The sequence below is a fragment of the Parasteatoda tepidariorum genome, chromosome 2 (assembly GCF_043381705.1).
Source record: "Parasteatoda tepidariorum isolate YZ-2023 chromosome 2, CAS_Ptep_4.0, whole genome shotgun sequence".
Classification (NCBI taxonomy): domain Eukaryota; kingdom Metazoa; phylum Arthropoda; class Arachnida; order Araneae; family Theridiidae; genus Parasteatoda; species Parasteatoda tepidariorum.
Window position 1 is genome coordinate 1364560 of NC_092205.1, and position 23059 is coordinate 1387618.

The 23059-nt window shown below is 31.5% G+C and overlaps 4 protein-coding genes across 5 annotated transcripts; 3 read left to right on the forward strand and 1 right to left on the reverse strand.

Annotated features, from left to right (window-relative positions):
• The first annotated feature begins 3579 nt into the window (after positions 1 to 3579).
• LOC139425063 (uncharacterized) lies at positions 3580 to 5046 on the forward strand. The gene is made up of 2 exons (XM_071178094.1): positions 3580 to 3860; positions 3954 to 5046. The coding sequence occupies exons 1-2, from the start codon at positions 3580 to 3582 to the stop codon at positions 5044 to 5046; spliced, it is 1374 nt and encodes a 457-aa protein (XP_071034195.1).
• Positions 5047 to 5374: 328 nt separating this feature from the next.
• LOC139425064 (uncharacterized) lies at positions 5375 to 7151 on the forward strand. The gene is made up of 3 exons (XM_071178095.1): positions 5375 to 5920; positions 5987 to 6121; positions 6609 to 7151. Exons 1-3 carry the CDS (start codon positions 5375 to 5377, stop codon positions 7149 to 7151), a joined length of 1224 nt encoding a protein of 407 aa, XP_071034196.1.
• Positions 7152 to 7418: 267 nt separating this feature from the next.
• LOC139425065 (uncharacterized) lies at positions 7419 to 7958 on the forward strand. The gene has a single exon (XM_071178096.1). The coding sequence runs from the start codon at positions 7419 to 7421 to the stop codon at positions 7956 to 7958; it is 540 nt and encodes a 179-aa protein (XP_071034197.1).
• A 1845-nt stretch (positions 7959 to 9803) lies between these two features.
• On the reverse strand, positions 9804 to 21180 carry LOC107451937 (uncharacterized). 2 transcript variants are annotated; one of them, XM_016068189.3, is made up of 6 exons: positions 21064 to 21180; positions 17374 to 17463; positions 15734 to 16090; positions 14538 to 14819; positions 12721 to 12885; positions 9804 to 10125 (listed from the first exon to the last, which is right to left on the reverse strand). In XM_016068189.3, the coding sequence occupies exons 2-6, from the start codon at positions 17423 to 17425 to the stop codon at positions 9890 to 9892; spliced, it is 1092 nt and encodes a 363-aa protein (XP_015923675.2). In that variant the 5' UTR covers positions 17426 to 17463; positions 21064 to 21180; the 3' UTR covers positions 9804 to 9889. The 2 variants fall into 2 exon arrangements, with proteins under 2 accessions (XP_015923675.2, XP_015923670.2); XM_016068184.3 differs by having other exon boundaries at positions 20998 to 21162.
• Between the last annotated feature and the right edge of the window lie 1879 nt (positions 21181 to 23059).

Consider the following 23059-nt stretch of genomic DNA (forward strand, 5'->3'; position numbering starts at 1 on the left):
TATTCTGACAATACTTTTATTTTATTCAATAAAATGTTTTTATTTCTACAAATTACTACATATAATCAGAGCACATTGAAAAGCATACTTGGAATGCAAAAACTAAAATATTTTTATATAAATTATGGAAAGACAGATACAAAATTTGGCATCTATTTCGAATGGTTTACTTTCAAATAATTAAAAATTAGTTAAACGATTTAGATTATTTACAAGAACCTTATAACAAATAAATTTATTTATTATTATTCCTTTTAATTTTCAGATTTCAAAATTTTTTCCCACTCACCAAACTGAAATTTACATAAAAATATACTTTATAGATAAATGATTTATTTGAAGAAAAAATTGTACTTCGTGATTTTTTAAAATTTATATAGAAATATTGTACTTAAAATACTATTGTTAAAATAGTTCTTCAGCATTTTTTAAAATTTTTTGTACAAGTTTGCAAAATCTTTTATGGTGCAGCGCTAGAAGGAATATTATTTACAAATGAAAATTTCACTGAAATGAATTTAGTGTAGGTTGAAGTGAAAAATATTTTTTTATACCTTGGGGTGAAATAAATAGTTTCTGGAGATAAAATTTTTAATATTTTCAGAGCTTTATTAAATAAAAAGAAAAGTTTATGGTCTTTCAAATTGTAAAATGAGACGCACATTTAGATTGAATGAATATTTTTAATACTATCACCAAATTAATTTCTCCTTAATGACTGATGTTAATTTTAAATGTTGGTTTCTAAGAAATTAAAAGTTTATTTTTCAATCATTTAAGTCATTGAATTATATTAGTTTTTACTTTACAACGAAAAAAGGATTTTATTTGTGCGAGAATATCATTTTCAATTTAAATGCTTCATTTAGAAATTTTATTACTTGATTGCATGGAATTACACACTTAATTTTCAATATAAGTAATGAAATTTTAAAAAAAATGAAGGCATTTATTAAAATTTTATAAATCTTGCTACGTTAGCGATATTCTTGCTTCAAATAATGTCTTTCTTCCCTTTGAAAACCTATTTTGGGGATATTTCCGCAGGTGAATAAGAAGAAGATCAGTCATTCCAGAGTAAAGCTGGGGATAGGAACTTTTTGCTACCTGTTTTCCAACTTCGGGCGTTTGCGGTATTCTGGGCATGTTGAGGTTTAGGTCGCTCGGTATTCAAAGAGTTAAATAAATAATTACCAATTAAACATTTATGGTACAACCAAGCAAAACGTTAACACTTTTCTAACCACAGATAAGACTTTGCCACACCTAAAATATATTATTAAGAATGTTAATAATTAATTCTATTTATATCTGAGGTGGGCATACTAAGCCACATTAACGGAAATTTTCTAATCTATGTAAAAGGAAGTCATTACATCAAACATTATTTGAAGAAAAAAAACTATTTTAATTAATATATACTAAGGTAATAATGCCCTTCTGTTAATAATAACTAAATTTATTTTTCATAGGCCAAGATATTGTTACCTTTTTTTACAGAAAATTAAACTTATATTTGGGCTATAAGTTCACACTTTTTATCTTTTAGTTACTTGCATAACTTAGTGAATGCATATTTTGAGTGTATTTTTTGTCCGCGAGTGTATTTTTAAAAGTTTCAATATAAAAATACATTTTATTTTTTTAATATGTTCCAAGTAATTATTATAATTATTGTTTATTTGTCATTTTTACTTATCATCGACTGCTGACAATATAACCAGTTGAGATTTAAAAATTGCTATTGGGCTTATAATATATGGTTTTGACTTGAACTACATATAATTTTGAAAAATTTCAGACACCATTAAATTAACACTAATCATGTAAATCCTCATGATTTTGAGTTGTGGTACTTTTGCCTTACTTATTATAAGTTTAAATATTATGTTTACAAGATTATTTATGTATTTTAACATGAAATTGGAATATGTATTTAAACACTTTGTAAACCAAAGTTTTACTTAAGGTTGTCAATACGGGTGATCCCAAACCTGCTAAGTATCCAGTTCTAGTAAAATTGTTTAATTTATTATTACCAAAAAATCAAATCACATATTTTGTTTAATTCTACAGTCCACAGATGGCGCTTTGCGCATCCGAATTAATTATTCATTGAACTTGAAAAAATAAATAGTGTATGTGTATCGATTCCTGTGTGTGGAGTGTTTCAATGTTTTCGATGTATAATTCAATATTCTAAGTTCATCTCCGATTCCAGTAAATTGTGGCAAATTCTAACTGAATTGTGAGATATCTAAACGTTCCACCTTTAATTTTATAGTTCCAAGTCCATACAACAACCGAGTCAGGTAAAAATTTATGAAACATTCTTTTTCCCGCTAATTGCTAAATCATTTGGTCAAGTCTCGCCGGAACCCAGCTGAAATATTCTAATTCAAAATTCCTGGCTTGTTGTTGTTTCGGCAAATATTTTTTCTAAAATATATTGTCATAATTCAATAAAAAAGTAAAATTCGAATTTTATTCATATATGCTAAGCATTAAAACGAAAGAAATGTTCGTAGTGTAACATTTCAAATTCCAGTGTATTCAAAAGGGTTTAATTTGCTTAAATGTGCTTATTAACTTATTGATTAATTACTTATGTGCTAAATTACCGATGTATTCTGCCATTGTCATTTCTGTAATATAATTTACAAAAAACTGTTTCGTTTTACCCTTCCCTTTATTATTGTTCTCTTTTCGTTTTAAACCGCTGTAATTCTTTTTGCAATTTTCCATTTCCCTCCGTTCACGTTCCCAGGCGTCAGTGGAATAATTTTTGTTTCGGCTAGACAGTTAGACTTTTATAAACAGCTCTGTTCAGTGGTTTTTGATATAATAAATATTTTTTTTTATTCTAATATATTCTAATGGATATAGAGGCCTTGTTAAAGAAAAAAAAGAGTGTTAAATCATCGATTACTAAATTGCAAAAGAAAACAGACGAGGAAATTGGGAATTTAAATAATGCGGGTTTATCGGCTCAGAAATATAGATTTTTGGAATTTAGAACTGAGGTAAGAGATATTTTAGATTCTATTATAAGTATTTGCGAGGAAAGGGATGAGGAAACATTCTACGGAAAAGGACGACATTTTAGATGCGTTAGAGTCAGTACTTGTCTATATAGACACCCGGCTTTTGCCTCCCATAGTGAATTCCAGTTTTGAGATTAAAAACCAAAGTTCAGGCCAAGCTTCTGTCTCATCTCAGTCTGCTGAAGTGAAACTTCCTACGTTATCTTTACCTATATTTTCTGGTGCAAATGAGGAGTGGCTTGCCTTTTCCGACCTTTTTGAAGCTGTAGTCTCAAACAATCAAAATTTGACGGGAGCGCAAAAATTGCAATATTTAAGGAGGAGTTTAAAATCAGATGCTTTAAAAATCGTAAACTTGTTATCCATTACCAATAATAATTTCGAAATCGCTTGAAAATTGCTAAAAGATAGATACTTTAACAAAAGAGAAATTATATTCTCCTTAATGAAAAAGTTTATCAATATAACGCCCTTGAATGGAGAATCATCCACCCAAATTTTAAATTTGATAGATTCCACTAAGGAATTCGTAAGAATGTTGGAGTCCCTGGAATACAAGGTTGATCCAACTACAGAGACCCTTTTAATGCACATGATATTGTTCAAGCTTGATGCAAATTCAAGAACTTGGTTTGAGAGAACCTTTCAAACTGATGTCATTCTAAAGTTGGACGAACTGTTGCAATTCCTTGCAACACAAGCGAGATCCACCCCGAGTTCAACTACTAAGAGAAACATTCAAAGAAAGGTGACTTTGGTTTTGTCCAACGCCCAGTCACAATGTCGTCTGTGTAATGGAGATCATACATTGTCGAAGTGTGATACGTTCTGAAAATTATCAGTTCGAGGCCGTTTAGATTTTGCTAAATGGAATAATGTTTGTTTTAACTGTTTAACTTGATTTCTCAGTGTGAAAACTTGCAACAGCAAGTTTAGATGCAAAAAGTGCAAAAAACCCCACCACACTTTGCTTCATATCGAAAATGTTAGCGATAGGGGAAAACAGGGTGCTATAAATAAGTCAAATTCTAGTGAACTTTCTATCAACGCTCCTGTCTTTTCACCTGCCCTTATTCCAAGTACTAGTCAATCAAGTGAAAATTCTAGAGTGGTAGATGTTACATCGTGTATTTCTGGTGTAGGGCCAGACGTTCAAACTCTCCTCTGCACTGCTCTGATTCGGGTAAGAGATATTTGGGGTAACTATCAGACCTGTAGATGTCTTCTGGACAGCGGTAGCCTGGCTTCGCTTATTATAAATGAGTGTATTGAGAAGTTGGGCTTGCAAAAGGAAAAGACCATTGTTCGCATTTCGTGTTTGGGCGCATCCAATACGCGTACAAATGGGCTTGCTGAGATTCAATTCACCTCACATTTCTCATCTCAAAATTCTTTTCATGCATCCGTCTATGTGATTAACAAAATTGTAGGTATGATTCCACATCACGACTTAGATTCCTCAATGCGCGAATTATTTGGGGATATTTCTCTGGCTGATCCAGCATTTCACAAGAGTGCTCCGATTGATGCACTCCTTGGTGTTGACCTTACTTTGCCATTACTAAAGGGTCAAACATTATCGTTAGGTAAGGATAAGCCATTTGCCATTCGTTCAGAACTGGGTTGGATAATTGGTGGTAGGGCAAATTCTGATGGTCAAAATTCTCTACATGTCAATCATATTCAGTTAAAATCGGATCTTCTAATCAATAAATTCTGGGAATTAGATTCAGTACCATGCGTCAAACCCTTAACTTCTTTAGAAGAGGCTTGTGAAGATCATTTCGTAAAGACACATTCTAGGGATGGGAATGGTAGATACACAGTAAGGTTGCCTTTTCACACTTCTCCCACACGGTTAGGTAATTCAAAACAAAATGCAATTCGTAGGCTAATCAGCGTGGAACAACATCTCATTTCTAAACCTGAGAAATACAACCTCTATCGAAAATTTATGAAGGAATCTTCACTTAAATCACATGGAACTGGTTCCGGACTCTGACATTAATGAGATCAAAAGTTTATACCTTCCTCACCATGGAGTTGTCAGAGACACTAGCTGCACAACAAAGCTTCGTGTAGTCTTTGATTCTTCCAGTAAAACTTCATCCGGACTCTCTCTCAATGATCTGCTCCTGGTTGGTCCAAGAGTGCAGCCAGAACTTTTCCCTATTCTCATCCAGTTTCAACTTTTCAGTGTAGCCATTTGCGCTGATGTTGAAAAGATGTTCCGCTAGATTAAAGTTCATGAGGAAGACGTAGACTGACAAAGAATTTTTTGGAGGGATTCTCCAACCGAACAAGTAAAGGAATATCGTCTTATTACCGTTATGTACGGTATGACCTCAGCAACATTCTTCTCCACGAGAACCTTACGACAGCTTGTCATAGACGAGCAAGAAAATTATCCAGACGCTTCAAGAGCTACCCTTTGTCATTTTTACATTGATGATTTGCTGAGCAGGAGTGCAACAAAAGAGGGAGCCACTCAACTGGTGTCCGAACTGCAGGCAATGATGAAGAGAGGAGGATTTTCTCTATGCAAATGGGTGTCAAATGATCCTGACGCACTAGCAAACATTTCGGAAGAGTTAAAGACCGTTGATTCCAAACACATGATCAACGACGACCAACCGGTCAAAATTCTGGGAATAGCTTGGCTTCCAGATGTTGACAAGTTCACCTTTACCATCTTCCTCAATGAGAGCGACGTATGGACTAAACGCAAGGTACTTTCCAAAGTTGCCAAAATCTTTGACCCCTTGGGCTGGTTGGCACCTACAGTTATCACTTCCAAAATCTTCCTCCAAGAGCTGTGGAGTCATCATCTAGGCTGGGATGAGGAACTACCAGACTCTCTGGCAAGGCAATGGAGAGTATTTTAAAAACAGCTTCCTCTACTTACAAATATCAAGATTCCACTCTATATCCTCATTCCACAGGCTACAGACGTTCAAGTACATGGATTCTGTGATACTTCAGAGAAGGCCTACTGTGCAGCTATATACATTTGTTCCAAAGATTCAAACCAAGCCGTGACATCTAGACTACTAACTTCCAAGACACGTGTCTCTCCAGTAAAACCATGCACAGTCTCTACCTCGACTGGAACTCTGTTCTGCCTTACTTCTGACCAATTTGTTACAAGCTACCTTGCCAACACTAACTGTGCCAATATCTGAGACATTTGCATGGTCTGATTCCAAGATCACACTAGCATGGTTGAAGTCCGAACCAAGAAGATGGCAACCGTTTGTAGCTAATCGAGTAGCACCAATTCAAGAGCTGACTCCTAACGTGCACTGAAACTTTGTGTGCGGTTTGGAGAATCCTGGTGATTGTGGAACGTGAGGGATACCCCCAACTAAACTAGAAAAGTGCGACTTGTGGTTCAACGGACCTGATTGGTTAAATAGTTCTACTTTTCCTAATGGAAGGTTTGAGGAGGATCCACAACTACACGAAAGCATGTTTGCCAAAGCCAAAAGAACATCCAAGCTGGTTATGATGAATGTGGTTGATGCTACTTTCAAGGCAGAATTTTTTCAAAAATTTTCTTCTTAGAACAAGCTGAAAAGAGTAGTTGCCTATTGTTTAAGATTCGTGAAGAACTGTTCTGTTGCTGCAGATAAAAGAAACAAGTCCTTCTTAACAACGAATGAAGCCGAGAAGAGAATTGTCAAATTCATCCAACAAGATCATTTTCCGACGGAAGTCTCCTATCTTTCAACAGGCAAGCAGCTTCCTTCGAATAACAAGCTTGTTCTCTTGACTCCGTTTTATGATGATTCTGGAATAATTCATGTCGGTGGTAGACGGAAAACTTCAATGCTTCCAAAATCAAAGAAGCATCCCATCCTGCTTCCTAAAACCAACCATGTTGTGAACTTACTTATCACTGATTATCATTTGAAACTTCTTCATGCCGGTCCTCAACTTCTCCAAACAGCTCTCAGAGAGAAATTTTGGATTCTTTTAGCCAGAGATGCAGTTAGAAGAGTGGTGAGAACATGTATCCCATGCTTCAGAAATCGTCCATGGCTCACCGAACGAATCATGGGTGATCTTCCAGAGTTCAGAGCTTGTCCCTCTTCTATATTCCAATGAACTGGTCTTGACTTCGCCGGCCCATTCTTGATACGAAGCTCCAAGGGAAGAGGCAGCCGAAATACTAAGTGCTACAAATGCGTCTTCGTCTGCCTCGCAACGAAGGCAGTTCACCTTGAAGTCGTCAGTGACTTAACCTCAAAAGCATTTAGTGCTTGTTTAAAAAGATTTGTGGCACACAGAGGTAGACCTTCAGATATCTTCTGCGATCAAGGAACCAATTTCTACGGAGCTAGCAGAGAGCTCAAAAAGGAGTTCCGGCAGTTGATGAAGGAAGACGCCCTTCAACAATTCCTGGTATCAGACAACATCGCCTTTCACTTCAATCCTCCATCTGCTCCCCACTTCGGAGGCATTTGGGAGGCTACAGTGAAATCGTTCAAATTTCATTGTGGAGATACTAGTCTCACCTTCGAAGAACTAGCCACACTGTCATGTCAAATCGAGGCTTGCCTTAACTCAAGACCACTATGTGCATTATCTAGCAGTCCAGATGATCCGTCTGTTCTGACACCAGGACATTTCCTGATAGGAAAGGCATTGACAGCTATTCCACAACCTACGCTTCCAGATGACATTCGTCACTGCGACCGTTCGCGATTACTTGCAAGAATGACCCAACATTTTTGGAATAGATGGTCCTCAGAGTACTTGACATTGCTACAATCAAGATCGAAGATGCGTATCTCTCAAAAGAACCTTGACATCAGAGATCTTGTTTTAATCAAACACGACAACTTACCCCCACTACAGTGGAAGTTAGGGAAGGTCACGGACACGTTCCCTGGTAAAGACTCATACTGGTGAACTTGTGAGACCTATTGCAAAATTGTGTCCTATTCCTATAAACACTTGAACATTTGTAATTATGCCTAATTTTTCTTCTAGCATTGTAGAAGTCATCTATTCATCTGTAAAACCAGTTGCTTAATTTCATTAATTTACAAGTGTACCTTATAGTTAATTGAAGTTATTTTTTATGTTTAACTAAATTCATTAATTTTAAAACCCCTCCGTGTTTCAAGGGGGGGGCGGTATGTTTAATTCTACAGTCCACAAATGGCGCTTTGTGCATCCTAATTAATTATTCATTGAGCTTGAAAAAATAAATAGTGTATCGATTCGTGTGTGTGGAGTGTTTCAATGTTTTCAAGGTATAATTCAATATTCTAAGTTTATACCCGATTCCAGTAAATTGTGGCAAATTCTAACTGATTTGTGAGATGTCTAAACGTTCCACCTTTAATTTATTAGTTCCAAGTCCATACTACAACCGAGTCAGGTAAAGATTTATGAAACATTCTTTTTCCCGCTATTTGGTTAATCATATTTATTTTACTCAACATGGTTAAAAAGGAAATTTAAAAATGCACATAAAATTCACAATTTAATATTTGGGTAAGAAAATGAAATTTTGATAAAATATTAAGAATTATAAATAAAAAAGGTAGCATTAGAAGAGTTAAAATGTTTGATTGTTAAAAAAACAAAGAGGAGAAATACAGATATTTTTGGAATGCTGATATTTTTAATTCTACTGTCTTCAACAGTGGTTTGTCAAGTTTTTGTAATATTTTTGTTTTCTCACTTAAATGTTGATTTAGGAATTTTAATTGCTTCATTTTTTGCACATATTTTAAAATAAACAGCCTTATCTTTAACTGAATAATTTATCTTTCTTTCCTTGGAAGCAAACAAATATTTGTCTTGTTAAAATTTATATTTGTATAACATTCTATGAACTGTTTTAATATTGACTATAATGAGCATAATTTATTATTGTTTTAAATGAGTTACCTGATAATCTATTATGTACCGATAAGACATTTAGATAAAACCATATAGATGAGACTATAACATTGAGTTCTAGATGGATGGTCGCTAATGGACAATCATTACATATAAAATGGCTACCAAAATATCAAACCCTAGTCGCAAAGATTGGTTGCCATGTAACAAAAAAATAAAACATTAAAATATGTATGATTTAAGACAATTCCATGTTCTGTTTCAATAGTTTTTTTTAGCAACTTCTACGAATTCTGACATGTTTTTTAAAATCATGATATTTTTTAATATGACTCACAAAAAGCACCTTTGAGTAACCTTTTTTTATGCTAGATTTGCGAGGATTTCATCCTTTTTTGAAGAGTAATTGCTATGGATTTCCTTTTAGTTTTAAGATTATGCTATACGAGTATTGAATCGCCCTTTGAGTAATTAGATTTTTCATTTGTAATGATTCCATTGAATTGGTCCATTAGCAAAGTCTTATCTCTTGCTTTTATGAAAGTTATTCTTATGGATTTCCACATAGTTTTTAAAATGCTGATAATATTAATATCGTAATACGATACATGAATGGACTGGATTTACAGCAACATTTATTTTATTATTAGTTAATTCTTTCTTTTTTTTCCCAATAGAATATATTAAATCAGCAGCTCTGGTGCTATAAAAGGGCTACGATTTGTAATTGTTACTCTAGAGCTCTCCTATAACAAATACAGAATAAACTTAATTTTATTTATAAGTGGATATTCAATCCACCTCATAATTTAAAACTGTTTTAAACAAGAAAGTTGTTTGAAAGGAAAAAAGTCATAAAAATAATTATGTTAATATATTTAACAAACCCATAAAACAGCACTCTTAATCTTATAACATTTTATTTATATATTCATCACCAATTATTATTTCTGTTATAAAGTTGTAGACTTGAAATTAAACCTTTTTTGTCAAACTACCAAATAATATCCAACTTTATTTGACTTCCTCCTTTTGTGCTCAGTGTTTTTCTTCATTGAAAAGAGGTTGTGAAAAAGTAAAAGAAGCCCCATGATTACCAAGCAATGCACCGTTACTTTAAATATAAAACAAAATATTGATTTCCAAAAGATCCATTTAACATGGCTGAATTGACGGAAATGCTTGTTAGACCTTTTCTTTATTTTGATTAAAAATCCGTAGGAACCTGAAAGTGGAATGAAATTATTCGCTAATCTTAAATACTAACTTCTATATTTCACTACAGTTTTTAATAATTTCTCATAAATGAGTGTTTGCATTAAATGCTTCTTATTGTGTTTCATTCAGTTAAATATAAGGACTTACTGTTGTTGATTTGTTTAGTTAAGGTTCTGAATTCTTACAGCAGAAAACTTAAGATGTTTCTCAAAAACTATTACAATTGCTACTCTAATCTAAAAAAACATAAGTTCAATATTTTTTTACATATTATTATTTCCTTATTCTACAGGTTTTTTTTATAAACTTATTCATAAAAACAGTACTTAAAATTACTCTATATACTTAGTAAAAATTATACATCCATTTTGTTTCCATTTTTAAAGCATATGTCTATTTTAATTTATTTAAAAAAATAACTTCAAGGAATTCAAAATTTTTTAAATAAAATTCCATTTTATTATTCAATATAGTTTCCTTCAAAGGCTATATGAGCAATTCTACAAGTAAACGCCAATTAGGCGGCCAAAAAAAAATTAAAATTTTTTTGGGGGGCACACTATTTCTACATGAATTTTTTTCTTTTTTACACCCTAAGAAGGCAAGAAAAAATCGCGAACATGATATTTTTTCTTTGTGACATACTTTAAATGTGACATGCTCTTTCTGACATACTCAGATAANTTTTAAAGCATATGTCTATTTTAATTTATTTAAAAAAATAACTTCAAGGAATTCAACATGAATTAATAAGAAGTATTCATTATGTTATTAAGAGAAAAAAAGGTCATGAAAAAGCATCATCAGTAATGTAAAACTTATTATATTATATGCAAAATAAAACTCACCCTACCTTTCTATTTTAAACATAATTTTTCCTTTCAAAAGGAAAAAAATTTCATCCACTCTAAAGGCTTCCTTACTAAACAACCTTTTCTTCATTATAACTGCATGTTTTAAACTATGATTCCATATATCGCATGTTAACAGTTGGGCTGAAAAGTTCGTAGGCTAACATAGAAAAAAAATTTTTTTTAATAAAATTCCATTTTATTATTCAATATAGTTTCCTTCAAAGGCTATATAACGATTATAGCGGTCATATAATTTTTCGATACCATTTTTATAGTACGATTTGTCTTCAGCCTCAAAATAGGCCTTTGTTTCTGTGATTACTTCTTCATCGGCGCCAAATTTCTTTCCAACAAGCATTCTCTTGATGTCTAAGAACAGGAAAAAGTTGCTGGGGACCAAATCTGGAGAATACGGTGCAATTCGAAGACTAATTCATATAATTTTGCCATCGTTTTCATTGACTTGTGACACGGTGCATTGTCTTGATGAAACAGCACTTTCTTCTTCTTCTAATAGGGCTGTTTTTCTGCCATTTCGTAGTTCAAACACTCCAATAACGCTATGTAATAGTCGCTGTTGATGGTTTTTCCCTTTTCAAGATAGTCAGTGAATATTATACCATGAGCATTCCAAAATACTGACGCCATAACTTCGCCAGCTGACTGTTGCGCCTTTCCACGCTTTGGAGTTGGTTCGTCTCGTGTAGTTCTCTCGGCTGACGGTCGGTTGGACTTCGGTGTGAAATTATGGAGCCATGTTTCACCCATTGTCCCATATTGATGCATAAATTCGGGTTTATTACGATTAAACAGCTTCAAACACAGCTCAGAATCATCACTTCGTTGTTGCTTTTGTCCAATTGGGAACTCGTGCGGCACCCACTTTGCCTAGAGCTTTCGCATACCCAAATATTCATTCTCGATATGTTCAACACGTTCCTTTGATATCGTTAGAGTCACAGATATTTTGATCAACTTCACTTTACGGTAATCTAAAATTATTTTGTGGACTTTTTTGATGTTTTTGTCAGTAACAGCCTCTTTGGGGCGACTACTGTGTGCATCGTCGTCGGTGCTCATTTCGCCTCGTTTAAACTTAGCAAACCACTTCTCAATGATTTATTTTCCTGGTACAGAGTCTGAATAATGTTTCCCAAGCCAAGCCTTAGCTTCAAGAGTATTTTTTTCGCTAAAAAACAATGCTTTAAAAACACACGAAATTCCTTTTTATCCATTGTTTTTAAACTAACAAAAGTTGCTTCACTAAAAATACTAATACTAAAAATACTATCTCACAAACTAATAGTCCGATGGCTGTCAAATTTATACACATGTCTTTCAAAGGTTAGAACTAACTAAAAATCATATGTATTTAATAATAGTAGCCCATCTATGTGTCAGCCTACGAACTTTTCAGCCCAACTGTTAAAATACTGAAATATTTCAATACTAACTCAACAAAAATTTTATTGAAAACACAATACAGCATTTCATTATCACATTAGTTTCCCTTTCTTCTCCTCTAGTTTGATTTTTATTTCTGTTGGAAATCACTTTCCAAGTCACACATTTGTGAAGCTCTGTGAGGATATCACACTCAAATAGAAAACTAACAGCTTGAAATGGGAAAATTAATTTCATAAACATTGAAAATATTCATTGAAGAAATAACATTGTTATCAGAAAAAAACACCTAAATTGTAGAATTTCAATAGAATGAAAGTTTTTATTGCGAAAGTTATGGTTACCTGCGAGTGTCGTATGAGTCGTTTCATTTCCACTCAGCCATCCCGTTGCAGGTTGACTCGAGGGCAAACGTGGGTTCGACAGATACCAGACGTGAAACTTACGCAAATGAACACCTGTCTGATCGGATCTTTGTGATTTCTCCACGTGTGGAGGATTTACTTCATCTAAAAATTAGAAGAATGAATTTCACTATCCTACTTAAAAACTAATAGAAACTCATGCATGTAAATAATACTTGTCATTCATTTGCAATGCTTATGTATCACGCAACCTATTTGGAATATATATCTGCGCCTAGAAATTGTGTGAAAACATTTCAATGTCCTACTATTAGAAAAATTACTTAATAAAAAAATAATAAATACTTGCTATAATGATATAACATTATTTACTGTTTCTACATAGTGTTACAAAAAAAGAACAGTGAACACTGCAAAAAATTATAGTATTATTAAATAGTGTAGGGGAAGTGTTTGCTCATTAATTGGTTAGCTGATGTTTTGTATTTTTGATTTTTTTTTTTTCATTTCTCATTACTGGGGTCCTTCATAATTTTTTAAAGAATCGCAATTGTATAGCTTACTATATTCATAATGATATTTTTGAAAGGCACTCACAGAAAGGGAGAATAGTTTTCCTTTTGAGTGATCACCAGTTAGTAAGATTATTGTTATTTATAACTTTTTATCTACTTATTTTTTTATTATTACTTTTGAAGTTCCTCTGACTAAATTATCAGAATCAGAACGGTGAAAATATTCAGAAGGTTTAGCATGAAACACTAAAATTTGTATAATACCTACTACTTATTTCAGTCTGATAATATTCGTGAAATCTGTTGTTTCTTCTCCCAAATACTCCTTCTATTCTACAAGTAATGATATATACCAAGGATGAGCAAACTACGGCCCGCGGGCCAACTGTGGCCCTCTGGAAGATTTTATCTGGCCCTCGGATAGAATTTTTATTTGCCGATCAGTGGCAAATATAAACAATATACATCCATTTTCTTGTCGACTATGCTTAAAATTATTTCTGTTTTTCCTTTTTCAACGAAGTACTGATGAAGTTTTTGCTTTCTCTATTTTTGTTCTACAAAACATAAATTGATGGATATAGTTAGCTCAAACAGCTTCAACTGGTAAAATGTTGAAAGCAGAAGTTCTTTATTGAATAGCCGTAGATTGGCTCCAACTGAAGCAGTTTGACCGTGAATTTTCGTCTNATCAGTGCATGTTTGCTTAATCTTATATATGTGAGCAAGAGTTTTCAACTATGAACCTTAGAAAAAATCATTTCAGAAGTAGACTAACAGCAAAGCATTTAGCCTTGTTCCTTAAAATAAGCACATCTCACTTCCAACCTTAATGTAAGGAACTTTTAAAAATGAAATCGCAATTTCCTTCATCTCACTAAATATTTAAATTAAAACTTGCATATCACCTTTTTTTCTTAAATTTTGAAGTTTTTACTTGGCCCACCAAACATTTTTTTTTCTTGATTTTTGGCCCCTCGACCAAAAAAGTATGCCCATCCCTGATATATACTATAGATTTTAACCCTAGCTTGTTGTATCCTCTCTTCAAGATTTCCCTATAGTTGACTATTTTAATGTTGCTGGACTATTTATGGAGAGTTATGGTCTTCAAACTCTTCCCCGACAGGATTTGAAAAATAACCTAAAGTCGTATAAAACATTAAAATTTTTAAAAAGTTCCTAATCATTCTTAATTTCTTTTTATTTATTTATTGTTGTGCAAAACGTTATTAAACCCATTTAAAGTGTATACAATCCATAAAGAAAATAGCCACATACTTGCAACTTTTCTATCTTGTGTTTTGAAGACATCCTGGTGTGTTGTTGCTTCATCGCTTCTATTATTTTCCATGTCAATAGAACCTGAAGAGATCCAACGGTGTGGACTCAATAAGTTAATAAAGGAATGTAGCAAAAATCGGAAGATAAAAAAGAGAGGATGACCTTTCTTTTGTACTCTTCCTTCCTCATGAAATGTTTTAGTGGATAATTCTGTTCCATTCTGGTATTCAGATGAATCAGGGCTGGTTTCTGTGGCCAATTCATTACTGATCTTGTTAGCTGGGGGGGGGGATTATTTTTATTAAAGTTTGTAATTCATTTTGAAAACTGAGTAAACATATGTAAAATACATGGATTTCCCAAAGATTATTTAAAATGTTTAGTTCGTGTGTCGATTGTAGTAACCTTTGTTTGCTGGCTTTTTGTTCAAAATGCAAAGACAAGTTGCTATATATTAAATTTATTTTTCCCAATTATACAAAGACAGTTTTTTTTAAAAAAAATAATAAATAAATAAACAGAAACTCGTTTTTAATTGAGAGTAAAGGATTTTCTCAACATCTTGTTACAATAAACGGTTTCTGAACTAATAATTCTGCTTCTGCAGATTTTTCTTGAATGTTTAAGGCAAAATGTAAATTTTCGTCTTTAGTTAAATTAATTTTAAATGGCTTCGACGTCAACGAGGCATGGAAAATACATAACCCTGTCTATTGAAGTTGAAATCATCTTATTTAATTGTTATTTCACTACCCATTTAAATGTTATGGTAAAATAGAACTTCCTGGTTAGCAAGTATGATAATTTTAAAAGCTGAACTTTTTACAATCTTGTTCTTAAAAACCTTGAATTGCTCTTTTTTTGTTATATGCACAAGATTCTGCTCAAGCAATTGTTTCAGATAATTGTTATGTTTTTAAAAGCATTTCATGAAATTTTCTTTGGGTAGGGTTTTTATTTAAATCATTTATAAGTGTTAATTATTCTGTCTTATAATATGTTTTACTCACATTTTCAATATTTTTATTTTTTAATAAAAACGTAAATTTGCAAAGATTTGTGTTAGCTTATTATCTCTTAATATGCTGAGGCTTGTAAGTTATTTTATAAAGAAAAGAATTTACAATTTTTTTCCCCTCAGAAAGTACTGCTTATTTATGAAAATTAAGTTATTTAAGAAAATAGGTACTTACTTGAAATTGCCAGATCTGAGTAGCCATGTTCAACTTTATCACTTACTTTATCTTCTAAGCCATATCCGAAAGAATATGGAGAAATCCAATGACGTGTCTTAACTATGTTTGGAATTAAATTTGGCAAAAAGCGAATGATTGAGAAAAAATCATGTGACTCAGTGATATTTGTTACTGTTCCTCTCTGATATTCAGTATGTTGATGAATGTCTTTGAGAAATTCAGTTTCATTATTAACTGCTCTTTTTTGATATTCAAGTAAACTTTGGCTATGAGTTTTATTGTCAACTGCTCCTTTCTGATATTCAGAGGGGTCATGACTGGTTTCTGGGGCCAATTCGTTGCTTTTCTGTGCCTCTGAGATAGAAGGAAAAAAAAACATTTTGACTTGTTCTAAATTTAGTAGTTTATTATTAAAAAAAAGATTGAATATTTTATATACTTTAACCACATTGTTGTGTACCATTCATTTAAACATACATACTTTCATGAGAAAAACCTTATGTATTACTGTCATGCAACTAAAAAAACCACCATTTGTTTAAATATTTATACTTAAGTGTGAGAAAAGTATATTTTAAAGCAAAATGATGCGTTTTTTTTAATGTATTTGTGACTCTTTTGAGTGCACTTTAGCTGACAGACTGTCAGCTTGGAATCACTGTCCTTGTCACCATTTATACATCTATATTAAATCTCTAGACATAGAGTTCAATGATTAAATCTTACTTTACTAGATGGGAATACTTCTCCACAATCTAGCTAACAAATTCTTTTTTTTTTTCCTTTCAAAAAAAATGAAGACGTTTAAGTGAACTGATTTGGAATGATGTCTTTACTATAAATGAACTGACTTGTAATCCATTTCAGGAGAGAGCCTTCTGAAGCTGAGATACATAATAGATCTTCCAACTAGTAGTGTTTTTTGGATTAAAAGTTATTAATTTTAAAGTGTACTTCATAATTATCTATCTGTAAATTAATTCCCAAAAGCTCCAACATGCAACAGGAGTCTTTAGTGCCCACATAAGAGAAGTGGACTCTAAACATGGAAATGAGTGTCTCAATTGTTAAATCGATGTTGGTTGTCAATGTTGGTAGTGGTTCCATATCCATCAAGTATTTAATTGATTTTAAAGCTTTAATATTGAGTAAACATTAATTTTATTATATCAATCCAATAACTGATAGATCCATGATTATTTAAAGATTTTTTTATTCTTGTCAAAATCATTTTAGCTTTTACGTTGATTGGTGAAGTTGATTTTGATCACATAAAAAAAATTTTAAAAACTGATTTGTTTTTGTACATCATTGCTCACTGAAGTAAAAACAATGGTAATTGTCTTATTTGAAGATTGAGATATATATCTTTAAAAATAAAGAAGTAAATAAATGTTATTTTATTTTATTAACTTTTTAATATAATTTCCTTTTTTCTTTAATATTTGTATTTTATTTGAGCTTATAAATTAATATTTTTTTTAGAAAAAATAAGCTTAAAAATGTGAAGCCATGGGGAGTATTCGAAATCTATCATTTCAACTATTCCATTTATCATTATCTCATAATTTTATTTACCACTTGTATACTTTTATGGGAAGAAAAGTGTTTTGTCAAAATTTCTATATATTTCTTACTTATTTTCAAAATCATGCATAAAATGACTCCCACGATCAATATTATCTTCATCTTTCATCACAGTTTAACTTAGCTCTGAAAAATATTATCTGCAAAAAGAAATATATATATATATACAACCATTTCAAAACTCTCAATACTAGAATAACTATTACTGTTAAATCGACAATCTTTGTATGTGTGTGGGCCCTATTCTTATAACTGTTAAGCTTTTATACAATTTGTGTTAATTCTTGCGCAAATTAAATGTTTGTCTCAATTGTTATAAAAGTCACAATACAATAAACATTCACTAGTTGCCATAAAAATACTTCGTAAACAATACTCTTTAAAAAGAGACTTTGAAATCAAGGGTTTTCCAATAATCATCATTCTTAATCTATATTTTTAGAATCCTGATCAGAAATGAAGTAAAAATTTTATAAGCATTAAAGGTTGCAAATAAATATTTAATCTAGGTAAGCCCTGAAAAGTTTTTTTTTATTTTTAATTCTGATGAATCGTTATTGAGAAGGGGGGATTGAAAAGATTAAAACTAGATTGATTACCATAGTTTTTAATCTCGCTTTACTCAATAGTGATTCGTCAGGTTTTTATTGCACTTATGCTTTTTCCTTCATTTGAGACTTTGAATGTATAAACTTTTTTTGTTGTCTTTTAATGTTGCCCCAATTTTGTTAGCCATTATAAAAGATAAGTTTTTGAATAAAAAACATTGTAATGTGTGCACTGCTTTTAATTATTCACTCTTTATTGCTTAGTCATAAAAAAGACATTTCATATTAGTTATATATGATTTCGCCTAAAATTTGTATAAAAATAATAACTGTATAAATATTAAAATAAAAGATGTATACTTATAATGAATTGCCACATTTTCAACAAACTGAGATTAGGTACTGAAATTTAAACACATTCGTGAACATTAAGTTTTTGTCAATTAATATTTTTCCTAAACAATAAATATAAAATTGCCTCAGTAAATATCTATACCCAAATTATTTTCCGTAAATACTAGATAATTTTTAAATAATGAAAAGAAAACTAATTTTATGCTTATAAATCTTGTGTTTAAGAAATTTATTAAAAGATGATTTAACTTTTTGATCCAACAAACTGTAGGGTAAACCAACCAGTGAAGGAACATTTCATATATATTGATTAAAAATAAGAATTTGAAAGTTTTTCTTTAGATTAATTGGTAACAATAGCTTACTGCCAAACAAGAGGAAGTCATCTAGCAATGTTTTGGATTACCTGGTCAGATAGACTTCTCTGCAAAAAATTTTGAATTTGTTATATCTCTGCAACACCTTGTTTCTTTGAAAAAATTATAAGGTGAGTGTTTGCATTTATATGTTTGAAGTGGAATTAATTGCATGTAATAGTTTTATTTTTCTCACTGTGAAAAAGAGAATTTAAAATATAGGGGGTGTTTATTCACTGGATCACCAAACACTGAAAAACCAGTGAAGGAACAAGTGTTCCTTGACAGGGTTTTTTTCTAAGTTACTGAAAATAAAAGATAAACTTTAATTTTCTTGTACCTTTAGTGATGTTCCGCATCAAAAGTATGTTAAAAATACGAAAAACAACTTCTAACCAGTGAGGGAACAGGCATGTTCCTTTACTGGGCATAGATTTCCCAGTGAATGAACAGTATGTGTTAATATGTTGACACTTTAATTTTCAATTCATGATTACAAAAAAAAGTTAACATTTTCCAAGTATTTATATGTTATAATTTCAAGAATAGGCTTGTTTTTAAATATTTGTATGGCTTATAAATTCATAAAGAGCATTAAAAAATAACCAAAATTAAGTGTTCCTTTACTGGGTGTTCATTCACTGGTAAGAGCTGTTCCTTCACTTGGTCTTCTTACTACTTGTTATTTGAACCTCCAAAACTTTAAAACAATATTATGTAAGTTCTCTACAATTTTTTTACATAATTTGCAATTAGTAACAAATATGTTGACACTGTCATTTAACTAAAATTACGAATTTTGAAATTAATATGATTTTTTAAGAGAGCAAGTGAAGCTTAAGTGTTCCTTCACTGGTTAGTTTACCCTACATAAGTTTAAAATTAAATTCGATTTGAAATTTTTAGAAGAAAAGAAACATTTTATTTTGAAGCATCAAAATAAATTATAGAGTGATTTATTTATTCATAATTATACAGTCAAGTAAATTTAGTTTTAGTTAGTTATTTTTACTAAATAATAAATATAGAATAATGAATGTAAAATTTCTAAACGAAATATACATATCCAAATAATTTTTCCAAAATAATAAAATAATTTCCTAAATTATAAAAAAAAAAAAAATCTGCTTTTAAATTGTATGTATTGGCGAAATTTATTATATGATTACATTTTTTGGTAAAATAAAGACAAAAAAATACATTATATATAAATACAAATTAAAATTTCAAATTAAATTTGATTCGCAATTATTAAAGAAAAAGCATTTTATATTGACACATTAAAATAAATAAATACCGATTCGTTTTCAAAATATTGGCATTAAAGTAATGCGCCAATTCCAATGAACGTTCTTTATTGAAAAAGCAATAAAAAGTTCCAAACTTTTGTACCCATATGAGGTTTAATAGTAATTAAAATGCCTACAAATGTTAACTACATTATTGTCGTGCGAATAAAACATAAATAGCAATTTTACAGGTTAAAAACGTAATAAATTCATTCTATAACGACGCAATGATAGCGCACTCATTGCAATGAAATGTCTAAAGAAATTAATATGAAAAAACATGCTTGTGAAGTGTAAAAGGTTCTCTTTTTATTAATTTTTCTCCATCTCCTAAAACACAGCTGTGACCATTTTTTATTAAATTTTATAATTCCAAACTCAGCTCAGCCCTTCGCCTTCATAGTGGATCATCACAGGACAACTCTCTTTACATAAATTACACCTCTAAGATCAGCACCTAATTTAGCGATGTTATTGCCCAACATCCCTAAGTCTCATCGCAATCGAGCCCGCTCACTTACCGTTACTAATGACGCTGCTGGTGATCTACTGGAATCCGTGTCTAACTATCAGTGGGACTATTTTGTTAGAAATATATTGTATCAAAATAAATACTTATTTTTATTAAAAATGAGATGCCAAAATTTTGGAGATTTTTAAACTTTAGTGGGTGACCTATGAGTGAAATTAAAAAAAATAATGGTAAATTTCAATTTGAAGGAAGCTCTGCATTTATCCGTTTCGAGGTCTTTTAAAAAGATTGTTGAACAATAATGGATGAATTGTGGTAATAAGTATCGAATATACTTAGGTACTGCGGCAATAATTTTTTGACAGCCACCCGAAACGGATGTACCGAAAGTTTTGGAGCCGAATAATAAGCAAAAAAATGAAAGTTCGGGCTTAATTTTGAATGCCCCCAATTCGAGAATTGCGATTTTCAATTAACTTTTGGAAACTAATAAAAAAGTACTCTTCAAAAAAGATTTATTAATTTATCGGAATCGAGTGGAGGAATAAAACGCTGCAAAATAATTCAAAAAGTATGATATCATGATTGCCCTATCTAAAACAATAACTTAGAAACTAATGTGCAGTTATTAATAATTTAAATGTTTGTAACATACCTATTTCATTTTAATGAAATGAAAGTATTTTTAAATGATAACTGAAGAATAATTTTAAAAATTTACTTTTGACCAGTAATCATTACTTGTAGCAATTTTTTTTATTTGGTTGTACTATATTAAAAGATGAAAAGCATAAACAGATTAATTCATAGAACGTAAAATTTTTGAAAAATCATAGCAAACATTTGTAATACACGTAAATCACGTGAAATTCTTTTTTTAATTACCTATGCACATTTTTTTTTTCATTGCTTATAACCGCCTTCTGGATTTGTTTAAAAAGTCTTCATAATTTTTTTGCTACGCGAAAACTGTTTAGACGATTTAAAGAAAATCAATAACTGCTGCAATGAAATTACAAATTATAGAATTCGATAATTGATTTCTTAACTGTTGAACTTGTTGCGAAATGAAAACCGCAAAATACTCTGAGTCAGCAGACAGAAAAATTAGTTGCAGAGTTAAAATTTGACATGTCAACGTCACATTTTCTTGTGCGCATGACACAAACTTTTTATTGTTTATAATTACAACTGAGACTATGCTTTAAATAATTACCATATCCAAAGTTTAACTTTTTCGATAAACACCTTGCTTTTCATTATACACGTCAAAATGGTAGGGGAAAAAAACCGGTTGCTTTAGTAATGAGGCATAGAGTTTTAATGATAGTTAATTTTCTTTGAATCTCATTTCGCTTATTATTGTTTTAATAAAATTCACATTACCAAATTCAAACAGGCAAAATTCGTCGATCAAACAATAATAGCCGATTTAAAAAGGAAAAATGAAAATCGTATTTTAAACACATCAGCAATTAAAAGAAAAAGGAAGTGCTATAATACTTTTACAAATTATGCCATTAATATCCAGCATTGGAACCTACAATAATTGGTCAATTAGGAGAAAAGATATAACAGGGGAAAACAAAACTATTTATTAATTTCCGTTCTCAATTTTCTCTAAATGAAATATAACCTTAATTATTATAACTAACCCATATAGCGCGAAATAATCCAGTGGCTGTCCAGGAAACGTCATGGCAAACATCCACGAAGTTTCATCTGATCGACCACAAGACATCCATATTTGAGCCGGTAGAGAAATCTAAAAGCCTGTAAGGGAATGGACTTCATCTATCAAAAGGTTTAATTGGAGCGAGTTAGCATGTCTTGTATACTAGCGAATTGAAGATTAATAATCGTAACGCCACAATACTCCCCCACCAGAATTTTATCAGGGATAGAATTCAATGAACGGATACCACTAGGCCGTATTTTCGAAAGACCGGGAGAGCTATATTAAGTTCACCGAATTTGGAAATACCGAGAACTAAATTATTGTAAAGAATAAACATTAAAAGTAAAACATTATTAAAAAGAGAAAACTATTTTTATGATGTTATTTAAATCTTTTGTTATCTAATGCTAAATATTTTTGCTCGTCTTACAGTTTACCTCTTTCAGATAGATTTCATTAGGTACGTAACATTGACTATTTTTTCCGTGTGTTTTGTTTGATTTCTCTACTATTTTAACATCTGACTTTGATTTTAATTCCATTTGATTGCTTCACATTGAGTCTGTAATAATATTTTCGTTTAGAGCAGTATATAACCGGTGTGAACCTGAGCAGATCTGCCACGGGGACGGGTCAAACTACTTTCCCCGTATGCCCCCTTAAATACAATTCCCCCTTACCATAGTTATAAGACATCTGGTGTACCTAAGCCCGTGTGGATTATCCATAAATAAGAAAACGCCTTTCACGNCCTCCTCCTCCTGAACAGATCTGCCATGGGGACGGGTCAAACTACTTTCCCCGTATGCCCCCTTAAATACAATTCCCCCTTACCATAGTTATAAGACATCTGGTGTACCTAAGCCCGTGTGGATTATCCATAAATAAGAAAACGCCTTTCACGACACCTAATGGAAATTCTGAACGTCTACTGGGTAAATTGTACTGTATTGGTACGCGTTCCTGTTACGCTGAATACTGAACTGTGAATATGCAAATATAAGTATAAAAAAAAAAGGGGGCATGTGTAGTAACATAA

Coding starts and splice junctions, on each gene's coding strand:
- LOC139425063 (XM_071178094.1), top strand. CDS start 3,580: ATGTTGGAGTCCCTGGAATACAAGGTTGATCCAACTACAGAGACCCTT. Junction 3,861..3,953: donor GGAGATCATACATTGTCGAA/GTGTGATACGTT, acceptor TTGATTTCTCAG/TGTGAAAACTTGCAACAGCA.
- LOC139425064 (XM_071178095.1), top strand. CDS start 5,375: ATGTACGGTATGACCTCAGCAACATTCTTCTCCACGAGAACCTTACGA. Junction 5,921..5,986: donor CTCTGGCAAGGCAATGGAGA/GTATTTTAAAAA, acceptor CTCATTCCACAG/GCTACAGACGTTCAAGTACA. Junction 6,122..6,608: donor CCAAGACACGTGTCTCTCCA/GTAAAACCATGC, acceptor TTTTCTTCTTAG/AACAAGCTGAAAAGAGTAGT.
- LOC139425065 (XM_071178096.1), top strand. CDS start 7,419: ATGAAGGAAGACGCCCTTCAACAATTCCTGGTATCAGACAACATCGCC.
- LOC107451937 (XM_016068189.3), bottom strand. CDS start 17,425: ATGAAGATAATATTGATCGTGGGAGTCATTTTATGCATGATTTTGAAA. Junction 12,886..14,537: donor ACAAGATAGAAAAGTTGCAA/GTATGTGGCTAT, acceptor TCTAATTTTTAG/ATGAAGTAAATCCTCCACAC. Junction 10,126..12,720: donor GACTCATACGACACTCGCAG/GTAACCATAACT, acceptor TTCCACTTTCAG/GTTCCTACGGATTTTTAATC.